Source organism: Poecilia latipinna, unplaced genomic scaffold (genome assembly GCF_001443285.1).
Source record: "Poecilia latipinna isolate Pla-1442-1.1 unplaced genomic scaffold, P_latipinna-1.0 Scaffold720, whole genome shotgun sequence".
Classification (NCBI taxonomy): Eukaryota; Metazoa; Chordata; class Actinopteri; order Cyprinodontiformes; family Poeciliidae; genus Poecilia; species Poecilia latipinna.
The window spans coordinates 140,245-154,809 of NW_015113336.1; the positions used below are offsets into that span (position 1 = coordinate 140,245).

Sequence of the window (14,565 nt, forward strand, 5' to 3'; positions counted from 1 at the left end):
GATTTATAAAAACACTTACATTTATTCCTGTTATTCTGCAAGACTAAACTATAGTCACATAAGGGCAAAGGTATAAACATACCAGGCAAACTAGCATGTGGCAGTTGTATCTAAAACTGAGCTAGTATCCTGCAAAACTTTGACAAAGTGAAGTTTTTACCAATTACACAGACCAGAACCAACATTAGTTTAACTTGACTTCATTTTGGAAAATGTTGACTTTTCATGCTAAACTTCTTCCCAGTTCAGCTTTTCTTTGCTGGGTTTTTAAATCCCAGATCAGATGTCCTTGAGTATAAGTTTGGAAAAGGTGAAGCAGAGGGTTTCCAGGAGGAGGTAATGCAACACAGTAAATTTTAGGATTTTAAGGGGAGGGAAAAACAAGGCTTACACTATGTACTAATATGGTAAAAATTAGCCATTTGAATGATTTGTTGAGGTCTTTTACAAAGGGACCGTTTCAAAACAAACACACTCTCAGCACGCAGACCTGTGGCAGGCTGCCTGTTAACCAGCCTTTACCTCAGTGTGTGTCTGAACATTTGGGTTCTATTGTGCGCTCGCTGCTCCTAAGCTAATGAAAAGACACAAATGGATTTAATCTGCACTGGGATAAATTCAATAAAAACCTGTTTACATCTGTGAGGCAGCGCTGTTAGGCAACAGGCTGAATTAGACACAGAGACATTCATCCAACCCAGATGCATGTCTTGAAGCCATAATGGCCCCGACGATGGATTCTCTGTTAGAAAACATTTCATGTCTTCCTTCAAATTGGCCAGTGATGGATGTGGCCCGATTTTTAAAATATGTTGTTTTTTTTTTGTTATTTTGTTACAGTAGAAGCTTTCCATGAGAAATTACTAGTTTCATTGTTTTTGTACTAAGCTTGAACTTATTACCCATCCAAACAACATTCCTTTACCTCTGATTATAATAGCTCAAAGTTCCTGCTGTTTATTAGGAACTGATCCAGGCCCAATGATTCTTCCTTATACCTCCATTGTGTACCTGCTGCCGGCTGTTCTTGTTAACTAATCCGGTTTGTTTGTCCCATATTTTTCTGCAGGTTTTGACGGCTGCCTGGCATACGTAAAGTACAACGGGGAGAACCTGCCATTTACTGGAGAGCACAGCCTTGTGGCATTAACCAAGACCAGTTCATCTGTAAAGATCGGCTGCAGAGGACCCAACTTGTGCGAGAGCAACCCGTGTTTAGACGGCCTGATGTGCGTCAACCAGTGGTACACATATCAATGTGTCCCGCCTGGCGACTGTGCCTCTAATCCCTGCCAGAACCACGGCAGCTGCATCCCAGACCCCCACTCTGGGTTCACCTGTATCTGCTCCGAATTCTACACTGGCAAGACTTGCGAAACTCTGGTGGCCTGTCTGGGCGTCCAGTGCCCTCAAGGTACCGTCTGCACCACAGCCGACAATGGTGGCTTTGTCTGCAGCCCCAGTCCTACAGTAGAAGCAATGGTTCTACCCATCTGGGCTGTGCCGGCTATTGTCGGCAGCTGTGCTACCGTCCTTGCCTTGGTGGTGCTCAGCCTGATCCTGTGCAACCATTGCAAAGACCGCAACAAGACCAAAGTGCCAAAGGAACCTAAGGAGAAAAAACCTAATGAGAAGAAAAAGAAGAAGAAAAAGAAGAAGGGTAGTGAGAATGTCGCTTTCGATGATCCAGACAACATCCCACCGTATGGAGATGACATGACAGTACGAAAGCAACCAGAAGGGAACCCTAAGCCAGACATTATTGAGAGGGAGAACCCATACTTGATATATGATGAAACAGACATTCCCCACAACAATGAGACTGTTCCCAGTGCTCCCTGTGCGCCTTGTAATGGGCCAGAGGCAGATATTGAACATTATGACATTGACAACGCCAGCAGTATTGCGCCGTCAGATGCAGACATCATCCAACACTACAAGCAGTTCCGCAGCCACACTCCCAAGTTTTCTATCCAGAGACACAGCCCGCTGGGCTTTGCCAGACAGTCGCCGTTACCACTAGGTGCAACAAGCTACACTTATCAGCCTCAGTACACACAAGCCCTGAGGTCCACTCCACTCAGCCACTCCCACTCTGCCTGTCCTACCCCCAATCCGCTTTCCAGACATTCCCCAGCTCCGTTCACCAAACCTTCTTCCTTCTACCGCAACACTCCCACCAGAGACCTCAACCTGGCTCGCCGTGAAGGCAGCCCGCTGGACATGCACAATGACATGTGTCAACCCCCTCCCATGTTCAACTACGCCACCCGGCTGGGGAGGCGCAGCAAAAGTCCACAGACGATGGCCGGCCACGGCCACACCTCCAGGCCAGGTAGCCGGCTGAAGCAGCCAATCGAACAGATCCCTCTAGAGACAGGGCCTCCAGTGGGGCTGTCCATTGAAGAGGTGGAGAGGCTTAACACGCCACGTCCACGCAACCCCAGCATCTGCAGCGCTGACCACGGGCGCTCCAGTTCAGAGGAGGACTGCCGCAGGCCGCTGTCAAGGGTCCGCAACCCAGCTGATGGTATTCCTGCTCCAGAGTCCTCGTCTGAAAGTGACTCACATGACTCCTTCACCTGTTCGGAGATGGAGTATGACAGGGAAAAGCCCGTCTCCTACAGCTCCAGAGTTCCCAAGCTCTCGCAAGTCAATGAGTCAGATGCTGACGACGAGGACTACGGCGGGAGACTCAAGCAGAGGCGATATTCTAGCCGGCGGGCAGAAGGAGGGCCTGGCATCGCCCAGACACCTTCCACCGAGCAACACTACACACTGCCCCACAAACTGGGCCAGCAAGCTGGGGGCTTCAACTGGGACAATCTTTTGAACTGGGGGCCCGGCTTTGGACATTATGTTGACGTTTTTAAGGACTTAGCTTCGCTTCCTGAGAATGCTGCAGCGAAAGACATTGAAATGAACAGCGGGGATGGCTCAGTAACCATTCTTAATGAAGGAGAAGCTGAGCAATATGTATGAGACTATTTATTACAGTGTTGTAGAATTTTGTCAATCTCCATTCTAAAAACAGAAAGGCTGTATATTTTGTGAGTAAATTGAAGTGTATGTTTTTATTGATACTCAACAGAAAAAGACGACTTTTAATGCGGTAAGGCAGAAAACCGAGGAATGATTTCATCGTTGCCACCTTGGAATAGTTTACCAGTCTTTTCTAGGTTGAAACTGTACAAACTCTGCACTCACCTCTCTGAGACCTCATTAAGTGTATCCATCGATACTGGATGGCTTTTGGAAGAAAACCCTCACCTGAGTTCAATTTAGGATTTTACATAATCTCGATCAAGCATTTTTGTCCTTTATTACCAATAATACTTCCCCTCCCGAAATATTCTCTCAAGAGATAAGAAAGTGGCTGAGTAGGAACTTACAGAAGTTCATGACTACATTTATGAAAGGAGTCTATTTTTAGGGATGCATTATTAATTTTTAAAAAAGAAGCATGTGTGTTTAATCAAAAAGCACCTGACGCAGCAATTCTGTGAAAACAATCACTTTCAATGTTTTTCAAACCCCACCAATGATCCGATCTCTTTTTGCCTTACTCCGCTTCCTCCTCTAAGACTGGCTAAATGTCCCAAGAGTGAAAGGTAATCACGTCTGCTGCCTTACAGACATTTGAGGATTCTGTTTCATTGGCCTAAGGAGATAGTCTTTTCGGGGAAAAAGTGTTTGTTAAGAAAAAATTGCATTAACACTCTCTGACCAGCCAATATTCTCCCTGGCACTTATGAAAATAAAAATGTTGATCCTGTAAACATGACCTGAACTAAAACTTAATGAACTTATGTACATTTTTTCTTATTTTATGAAAAATCACAGTCATTTGTCATGTTGGTGGTGTCCTTGTTCATTATGTTGACATGTATGGTTTCTACATTTTTTGTACTGTTTATTAACTTAAATTACTGTAGCAGTGTTTTTATGCAAATTTTCATACGCTGAAATGTTATGTTCTTACTTTCAGGGAAAGTAAGATCGATTACTTATTTTTTACATTTGTTACATATGTAACATCAGTATTTTCCACTTTTGATAAAACTATAACATGCTGTATGCTTTGTACCTGTAAAAAGCCAATAACAGAATAAAAAAAGGTATTTATTTAAAAAGTTTCTCATTCCTTCTTTCTCAGCAGCTCATTAGGATGCACTTGAGCGTCTGCAGTTTTAAAAAATAGATAAAAATCATTTGGGAGCTGAGTTATTCCCCATCTGTGCAGGATTTTAAATGTTACAGAGTCTTAACAAAACATTTAAGAAAGCATTTCAGGACCCAAATGAAACTGAGCTACGCCGCTCACAGCCAAACTAAATATGGAGCGGACTCCATGACACAGGCCTCCCTATTGCTTTGAGCAATTATTTACATGTGGTTTATTAAACAGAACCTGTATTTTTTTATCGTAGCTCAGTGATTTTGCATGCTTATCTGTTTTATAATATAAAAAGGGGTCCTGAGAGGATAGAGGAGATTGACAGCTCATATCTGGACAAATGAAATGTTCTGAAGCTGTGAAACCGGCAAAACTTAGCATTGATGAAAGTCTGGGTCAATGGAGGGGGCAAAAAGGAAGAGTTTTTGCTTTTTTGTCCAGATTAAATTTTTCACATCATTAAACTTCAAAATAATAATAATAATAAACATTCTAAGTTCTGTTTTAAAGTATTACTGTAATTTGTTCAATGACAGTACCATCCACAACCTTACGCTTTGTGTTGGGAAGTACCAACGCTGGACCGTCTCCCTGCATACGCAGTGTGAGAAGGTCGGGTAAGTTTGTCTCATGGTGGCGCTTCAGCAGTAATGCCTTCATTAGGGAAAACCAGACTTTGTAGTAAGTTTGATCTTAGTGCGAGCGTACCATTGGGATATTAATCATTCCTCGTTAAGCTGAATCTCAGCCCGATCCCAAAACTTGTGGCATAAATGGAAAATTGCCTCATCCGCAGCTGCATCTAATTTCAATTTGCACCCTTTCCTCTTCTTAACAAAGAAAAGTAGGTTAGGGCTATAAATGCTATAGTGTCAGTATTAGCACTTTTCCCCATATAAATAAACAATGATCAACCGCTCTGCTGCCTTTCAGGGCAGCTCCCATGCTCACCACCATGCAGAGACTGATCCTATCAAAGTGGTTTATGAGGTCCACAGTGAAAAAACCGACAGTGCTGACGTTATTGAACCTCACTTGACCAATCTGAGTCTTAAAGAACAGGCATTTCTTTGTGTCTACAGGTAAGTTTATATGAGCGTTAACAGTAAAAGAGATTAAATAAGGGGTTCCCCACGGCTCCGTCTCACCAAAGGAGGGGCACTTAAACTTTCATAGACACATAAAGACCATTACAAAGTCAGCTTTCTACCGCCTGAAGAACATTTCCAGGCTCAAGAGACATGTCCCAGCAAGATCTATACATTTCAGTAATGCATTCATGTTTGGTTGAACTGATTATTGCAACAGTGTCTTCACAGGTTTGCCAAAAAAAAAAATAATAATCAGCCAGCTGCAGCTGACCCTGAACGCTCTGCCACATAACAGAGTAAAGCCCTGCTACAGGTAGAGTGTCCATTTTTTGGCAGGAATAGCAGGATGGGGAGCAAAGCACAATACATTGACGTTACTCTGCCCCAACAGGGTTTGAACAGAAATTTACATCAGGTATGTGGCAGAAAAAAACCCCCTAAAACCTGCAGGACAGCGGGCACTGAGGACCAGGGTCAAGAGCCCCCTCGTCTTCCTCTCTATAGGTGTTGCAGAGGGGCCTCCAGCAACAAAGAGCACATTGTTTGGCACAGTGTGGTAGCATGTAAAACATCTATGAGGACAGAAGGGAATCTGTCTTCCTGATTGTCCTTAAGGCCAGCATGCTGGTGATCCCTTCAGGGGTGTTCTTGCTTTCTTTCCCACAAATGCCGCTTTTGGATGTTTTCCAGACGTCTGCTTAACTTCACCAGCTTGTAGAGGAGGTTATGATGTGTTAAAGACTAATTGCAACATATATCTTTAAGAGCAAACATTGCATGTTACATAATGGGACATGGCCCTGAAGAACTTTGAACATGTGTTATTCCTGTCAGCGTAAATGTGGTTTTATTTCACAGAGCTGTGAGCTCTCTGTGTTAAAAATGACTGCTGAGTTCTCATTTTGAAACGTCAGCTGTGATGTGTTTCACAGTGGTGAGAAGCAACTTATTCATCCTGAATTGAAGGTGTGAAAGAAATGAGATTGAGTTTCCCATGATGGAGTGTTGTCTAGCAGTTTTTTTTCTCTCTGCTGAGGTTGTCTAAGTCATCAAAACTTGCCTTGTGTTGATGATTTCCAAACTGACTCAAGAGTTTTCTCTGTGCTCATGGAAGGAGGGAGCAATCTTTGTCTTGCAAGGTGAGAAAGATTTCTCATTTCTGATTTCTAGCATGGCCCTCCAAAGCATTTTCTAGATTAAAAAAATATTACCTTACCTCTAATTAAGTGTTGGTTGTTTATTGGTAATCTGAGTATTCTGCCCTGTACAGTTGGACCTCAAGGTCTGGGTTACTTTTGCACATGTGGACTTTGACAAAAAAAACTGCCCTTGTGTTTACAAATGGGGTCCAACCGACCCAACACGTAAAACTTTTATCATTTGCCACAGTTTGCCACAGTCCTCGCACGCACAAGGATTAAAAACATATTTGCAGACAGATGTATTGCCTCTCATGGTGCTGGTTTGTGTGTTGCTTATTGTCTATGTTTTTTTCTCAATATTAATTTATTTTTTAAAAGTTTGATATGTTTAACCCTTGTGCGTGGGAGGACTGAGGCAAATGATACAAGTGATACGGGTGTGGGGTCGGTTGGACCCCATTTGTAAAACTAGGTTTAAGTGAACACTGAAGAGAAGAACTCAACTGGTCAGCAACCCAACAAAAAAAATACAATAATACAGAGCATCCAATTTGAATTCAGCTTTAATTGTTTTCAGTTTGCTCACAGTTTTGATCTTTGATTTTATTAGTAGGAATGTTTGGATCTTGAAACATTGGAGACTTAATTATATGACAGAGTCATAGCTAAAGACAATAACATTAAAATAATAAAGGACACGTTGCACCAGTTCTCTTATGTTTAGGGTATAAACTTAATCAAAAAGAATTTACCCCTAGGTTTGTGGCTTTCTAAATTGTTGAGTCAGACTTTTTCAATCTGTTTTTTAAATCTTTTTTAAATTTTTACTGCATTGTTCATGTTGTGACAACCTCATGCATTACAATATGCATCAAAGCATGTTTTAACTCATAACAATTAGACTCTGCCCTGTCAAAAAGCATGATGCAGAGCACATTATAATTAATGAGAACAGTGAGGACTTAAACCTTTGAACAACTATTCCAACTTTCGTGCTTCGATGTCACCATATTATGTCTGTCTTTCATGCTGCTTTGTCCTGATCATGAGATGGCATCTCAAAAACGTTTTAATGTGTGCAGGACTGGAGCCTTGGCTTCTGCCACCATTTTCAAATGAATGTTTAAGTTCGTCCGGAATCTCATAGAAGCTCAAACAAGACGTTTTTGTGACACCTTTGTGTCACTTGTTCCCAGAACCCTGGAGGTTTTCAGTATAAAACAACATTTACTTATTTGCAGAAAGTATTTTACTGATTAAAACATGTCAGCAGCTTTCAAAACAAGCTAAAGACTAAGGTATCACATCTTTTTGGCCTTTTATTCCCCATATGCTCAATGAAACAGAAATAGTAACTGTTAACATCCATCCTCTCTCAATGAGTGAAATTTTGTTGTAAATTTGCTTTTTTTGAAGAAAATGTTCCCAGTAAAGCTCTTACGCTGCTCACTGGGCCACATATGGATGGCATTTAAATTAACCTGAAAACCTCACTATCTCAAGTTGTGTTGCAGAGATTCAGCAATCTTCATCCATGTACTGAGCAGCTGCTATGCCAAAAACACAGGAATCTGTTTGTACAGGGAGGTGTATGGCTCTATATATCCCTTTGTGTGATAACACACTGTATTTCATCCCCGTCTAAGGGAAAAAACTAAAATGGTGTTAAATAAAAATGTCAAAATAATTGCAGGGTGAGAAATAGGATGTTGGAGAAACCAACATTCTGTTAAGCTTTGAATTACATCTAAAAGAAAATTAATATTTACTGAAATTGCTTGTAAAATATAAAATAAATTGTGTTTTCAACTTTCTGAATTTTAAGCTCGGCCAAGCCTGCTTTTTTGTATAACGTATTACGAAAAACATTTTATGTTGTTCATCACTCTTGAATCTAGGGAGTCTGCCCGATATTCAAATAGAAATAAACGCTGTCATGCATTCAAAGTTTCACATTTATTCAGGCAACCTCTCTCCCTGCAGCTTGTTTTAGTGGTTGCCATGGTGACTCAGATTGTTGATAGCTTTTGACTTGGTCTTTTGAACATGCTTAACTCATGTATGTCCTGGCACTGAAAACTTAGTTTCCCTGTGAGTTTATTAAATATTCAGTTGCATTCATGTCTGTGCACAGCTTGATGACGTCGTTACGAGGTAGTTCAGCTGTTAGAGAAGGTTTATCCACAATGGTTTCTTGATGTTTAGGCTGTGGGTCCACATGGATTAAGACTTTTGGGAGACCAGAAGTGATTATTTTTGAAACCAGTTGCCAGAGTGCATCAATTTCAGTGTGTACATGCAGATTGCGTCTTTTTTGAAACAATGATGTCGTAGCTCCATCTCTCTCTCTATCCTGCATTACACTTCACTCTAACAAACAAAAATGGCGCTGTCTGGTGTTGTTCGGTGGTAGTGTTACAGCGTTTTCGGTGCTGCAACCAGAATAGATACACATTCACTTTCATCTCTGCGTGGACGGGGCTTAGGTATTTGTTTGAATTGTATCTGAGTTTATATTTGGATTAATTATTTCAGCTCTCCTCATGTGTCTCTACTTCCTCTGGACTCACTTCCAGTTATTCCTCATCCCCTTGATTAGTGAGTTATATTCTGACCTGAGTGAGCTGGATCCTCGCTGGATCCTTGCATCAATCCAGCAGTTTTTGTGAGTTGGCTGTAAGTGTTTTTTGAAATTTAATTAAACTATTTTCATCATCACTCCACCAAACCTGCTGTTGTTGCACTTTGGATGCTCTGCAACAATCACCAAATCATGATGGTAACATCCAAACATGCAGGACACTGTTTACTGAGAACTTTAAGCAACTCCTGATGTAGTCCTTTACCAGTTCATGTTTTCATGTTAAGCTAAACAGCAAATGCAACTTTAACGTTTGTGAGATGTTGCAGTTTCTGCCCCCTCATTAGCAGAATCTGCATACGGCTTTGCTGTGAGATAAACAAAACACAGCTCCATCCTCAGAAGGCTCATGTGGCACATAATTAACCCACTACGAAATTAGCCTAAAGTCCTGAGAGTCTTCTTCAGGTCACAACTGCATCAAAGCTATAAATTTCTCCTTTGATAAGGGTTTTAATTCTGAGTGTTCTGCAGCCAGAGCTTCCTTTAAGCAACATTAAAGCCTCCATGAGGAGCTGAAGCTGTTTGGAAATGAAAGGGAAACATAGATGCATGCGAGTCCGTGGTTGTGTGAGGAAGACGATGGCTGTTCCATCTCTGGAAAAGTTGCACTCTAATGCTGCTAAACTGCGGTTTGACTAGAGCTCAGATGGGTTTGGACTGACCCAGGCTTTGGTTGCCGCAAGCTTGAGAACATTTACAGAGGCGTGTGATGGATGTTAAACAGACAGTATTGTCATCTTGAGATCTTTGGCTCAAGTGTCGCCATGCTCTGGGATGTTCTGCAGAGGCAACACATCTGCTTTAGATCCACTTTGTGACGCTCTGCTCGCTCAGCAACTTTCCCTTTCTTTGTTTTGTTTTATAACGCATCAGATAATGCTGACATAAGTGCTGGCTTAATCACACATCACTGTCAATCACTATGAACTTTTAAGAAATAGGATTCTTCAATTGCTTTTCCATTAATTTATTTGAGAATATTGCACCTTGGTTACATGCATCATCAAACTTCTGGCATATTTCTGACCTTTGTATTTGATCCCCGTTTGACATAAATAGTAGAGTTCATTTAAACTGGTTGTTTGGTACAGACCCCGTTTCTAAACTTCACCCAAAAATTTTCAAAAAGATCGGCGTGCTTTGTCCATTTCAAACCCAGTTTTCAGTGTTCTTGTGAAGATTCACCTGTTAAAATACACTTCAATTCACTTGTAAGACTATGTTAATGCTGCAGGACTTAATGCTCAAGTAGGATTTCATTTCTCTTTTTTTTCTTAAAAATATTTTATTAGTCAACTTTGTAATAAACATATAATCTTTATTGAACAAATGCAACTATTGACATACAATATAAAACTGACAAAATAGTGCATCCAAATATGAAATACAAGTCTCTAATTTAAAGTAATTTTTGTTTTATTACAAAAATAAAAAAAAGAATTATGACTTAAAACAAAACCAACCACAATCACATCGCAGCTCATTGAAGTCAACACAAACAAACTTATCAGATATATAAACCCATATACATAACTGAAGCAAAAGAAAACAGTGACAGGCACATTCAGTTGGGCAAAACTTACAGGTTTGAAAAATAGAAAAGAAAATATTGCCATTTTTAGTGAAAACCTTTGTGTACAACTTGGTAAAGTGTATTTTATTTTCTCAAGCTTAAAAAAACATTATGTCTTTAACCTGAGTGACTATTTTTGTTGAGAATAAATACATTTTCATTTTATAACTTTTTATGATCATTTTTATGTAACTCCACTCAGTGTGAACTTTGTGTTCCTGATGTACACAAAGAGCTGAGAAAATTATAATTAGCTCCACCAATGCTGTGCTTGATGCCTGCTTGTCACATCCTTTGGTGTACAGTTACAACTCAGCGACATAAAATACAGCAGTTCAGACTGAGGTTGCTTTGAAAAACCTCAGAAGTTTCAGATTTAGGATCCCAGATGGAAGTGGACTGGATCTGATTTGTATTCCTCAGATCAGACCCAGGTACACAAAAGGTCAAACAAGTTGGATTTGGGTCACTTTTACCAGTCAGTTTACAACTAAATATTACGAGTCAGAGTTGAAACATTCCTGTGAAAATGCAAATTTCAAAAATGAAGTGGGAAAACAGAGAAAGTCCAAATAATATTAAAATCAAAATAAGAGAAAAATGTTTTGACATCTATATAAGACCTCTGGTGGCTGGTAGTTTTCTCTTACCGGACAGAAACCTGTTTTCACTTGATTTTCACGAAGTCTTTCTATCTCAAGAAGGATCAGTCACAATCTCAGAGACTGCATCCATTAATATTAATCACACTCTGGTTAAAAACCTCTTCCAGAGGTTTCAGGTCCTGCAGATGGACCTCAAGAAACTCAAGATGTTTATCTTTGTTTTGTTTTGACTCAAGATTTGGATATGCATCATACATCTGTAATAACTAACATTAGAATAATTCAACTTTCTGATGTAATTGTATCATATTTTTATGTTTTTTCTTTTGAAACAAACCTTTCAGGGAAAAACAGGTCATTCTTACGTATCCATGAAAACATCTTATGTTGTCATATCCTGTCCGGTGCAAAAGTGCAGATTTGGTATTTCAGTGTAAAAATGGTTCAGTTTGTGGAAATGGATGATTTAACTGATCACCAATCATTTAAAGTCTTTCTGCTTCAGATCTTTAATTTCATTCCAGTGGGAACAGTTGGGGTTAGAATAACATCCCACACAAAGATGCTATGAGTGAATCAACCAGGTAGGGTCTGAGAACACACCCATACACACACACGCACGCACGCACACACACACACACACACACACACACACACACACACACACACACACACACACACACACACACACACACACACACACACACACATGCTCCCATCTGCCCAAATCTGATAAAAATGTATCATCTAAAGTTTACTGCTTGTTAGGTAAGTTTCAAACGATCTCCTGCTACAGTATGCTAGGCCTTCAGAACTCCACCAGCATAAGAATAATAATTCCTCAGAGGCAACATTATCACTGATATTTCTGGTTAAGATAAGAGTTGAATTTATTAGATCTAAATGCCAGAAGATGTGATGGCCTGTTGAAATGTAGGTGCCCATGATTCTGTTTCTTCTTATGCCAAATAAATTGTCTACTGGAAGGCCGAGCGTTCACCAAAACTCAGTTATGAAAGCACTTCAGTGGTAAAAATTGACATGAGATTCAACATTATTCTAGTTTGTACACACATATTCGAATAATCTCCTCAGAGGGGAGGTGTCTCAAATGCCAGTCCTTGGGGCCAGGACCCTCCAGCTTTTAACTGTGTATCGCTTTCAGCAAACCTAAATCAAAGAACTGGGTCAGAAATGTCCACAAGTCATTTTTCCAAGTCAAATGTGTAGCTTCCCGCTCCAATTCAGAATCAAGGCTGATAATCATTTTCTTACCAAATCCGTAAAATCAAGATGACTGCTAACCTTGTAGGCTAGGATTCCAAACATTTTGTCTATAGGCTTATAAACTAATAGTTTAACATTAATTAATTGTCCCAAAAAATTAATGAATATAATTGTGAAAATTCCCATGATTAATGCAGATGTACCCCTCAACAAAACTATAGCAGAGACTGCTGTCAGTTAAGCCCCGCCCACTGAGAACTCGAGGAGACAAGTTTTACTGATGGACAGTCTTTAGTAAATAAATGTTAAGCTGTCTGATGTCATCAAATAAGGTGAAATCTGAAACCTGAATATCTTGTTGCTAGAATTAATAATAACATAATAAAATAATAATAATAATAATAATAATAATAATAATAATAATAATAATGTAAAATGTGTTGGGTATTTTCAGTCTTTTTAGCTTTCAGAAACCAAACGTTTCTCCTTGTGTTGGCTGTAGTCAGAGCAGCTTCTCTCATTGTGCTTAAGTGAGAAGATTTAAGCAGGAAACAATGCCTGCTCCACTGCCAGGATCTGAGCAGAACAAAACAAACAGCCTTAATGGGCCGAGGGAGGTTGTTGTTTCCGAGTCCAAACCACAAACACAAAAAAACCATCATCAAGCAGGCCAAAAGGGGACATTCATTTCTTCATAGCAGCAGTAAAGTAATACCTCATTTCAATTAGGTTATATAAAAACAAGTCAGCTGACATGTCACTAAAACACATTCATAGATTATGTTCAGAGTCTCTGCTGGTGTCCAGAATCTGAATGCAGGTTTGCAGATGATGCAGTCATGTTGCCTTGTAATGATTGATTCTTTATTTTTTCAGTCAGTTGTCAAATAACTAATTATCCATGCTTCAAAACAATTTAAACAACTTTACTGAAAAGGTACAGGCAGAAGCACAAGACTTATATTTATGCTTGTCCTACTCGTCAAATTAAGCTAAATTACCCCTTCATAAATCAATGAATTCTATAAAGAAAAATAGTATGTCACTACGTATGTATATATAAGTCACTAATCAGAAACATTAAAGGACAGAAAACAGTCCAAGACCAAAACAGACACAATACAACTTGAAGTCACGTTCTCTTTCACCCATCAAATATTTTCAATTTTTATCAATTATTTTGAAAACGTGTAATGGCACTCTTGTCTGTCCATGCTTTCATTATTCCATAAATTAATTCCAACGACTGCAAAATGCCTTCTTTTTCTGTCTTTTTTGTTTGTACTTTTTATTATTATTTTTTTGTTGTTGTAAATTTACAAACATATTTCAATCATATTTAGATCCATATAATATAAAACAAATGCTGCACTACAATCGGCAGTAAACTTAATTTTGCTCTTTTTTTTGTATTTTTATAGAAAGCCTTATGATTTAATATATTTCTAGAACTATGCAGAATTGCAATTGTTTTTTGATCAGTTTTTTTTTTATTTTGTGGCATACTGAGTGATAAATTATTTAAATGCATTTGAGTTTAGAAAAGAACAGCAGGGATGTTTGCTTTGGCTCCTGGTGAAAGATGCCCAGAGGTCTTTTCATTATGAAGACACAACTTTAAAGACCCGGTTCGGATGCTTCAGGTGAAAAAAATAAAGGAACTGAATGTATTTATTTACCTGATAAAACATTTAAGTATTTTATTATTATTATTTTAATTTGACAGCTTTCTCTGCTTCTCAATAAATATTTATGGATTATATGGTACTTTTTAAAGCACTGACTGACTATTTACTTATAAATTACCATATTTTAAAAAACAAATACGCACACTTATATATATATATATATATATATATATATATATATATATATATTTTTTTTTTTATGAAAAAACTGTTTATTCATCCATTTCTACATTCATATCCTGGTAAGAAAGTGCTAAAAGCCTTAGAATGAGAAGAAATTAAAGAACTAGCTGCTCTAAAGTGAATGCACTTACCACATTTTCTCTGCTGTTTGCTGTTGTGATTTTTATGAATACCACGTGTTTCTCCATAAACACTGTGGTGGAAGGATGTGAAGCTTTATAAAATATGGACAGCC

At 39.1% G+C, this 14,565-nt stretch overlaps 1 protein-coding gene across 2 annotated transcripts in view; it reads left to right on the forward strand.

Annotated features, from left to right (window-relative positions):
- The window catches only part of fat4 (FAT atypical cadherin 4), a 137,864-nt gene extending 133,731 nt beyond the window's left edge, over nt 1-4,133 (forward strand). For both annotated transcript variants that reach the window (XM_015045323.1, XM_015045325.1), the window contains one exon: nt 1,070-4,133. In XM_015045323.1, coding sequence (XP_014900809.1) covers nt 1,070-2,982 — 1,913 coding nt within the window. In that variant the 3' untranslated portion in view covers nt 2,983-4,133. The remainder of the gene's footprint in view (nt 1-1,069) is intronic.
- The last annotated feature ends 10,432 nt before the right edge of the window (nt 4,134-14,565 follow it).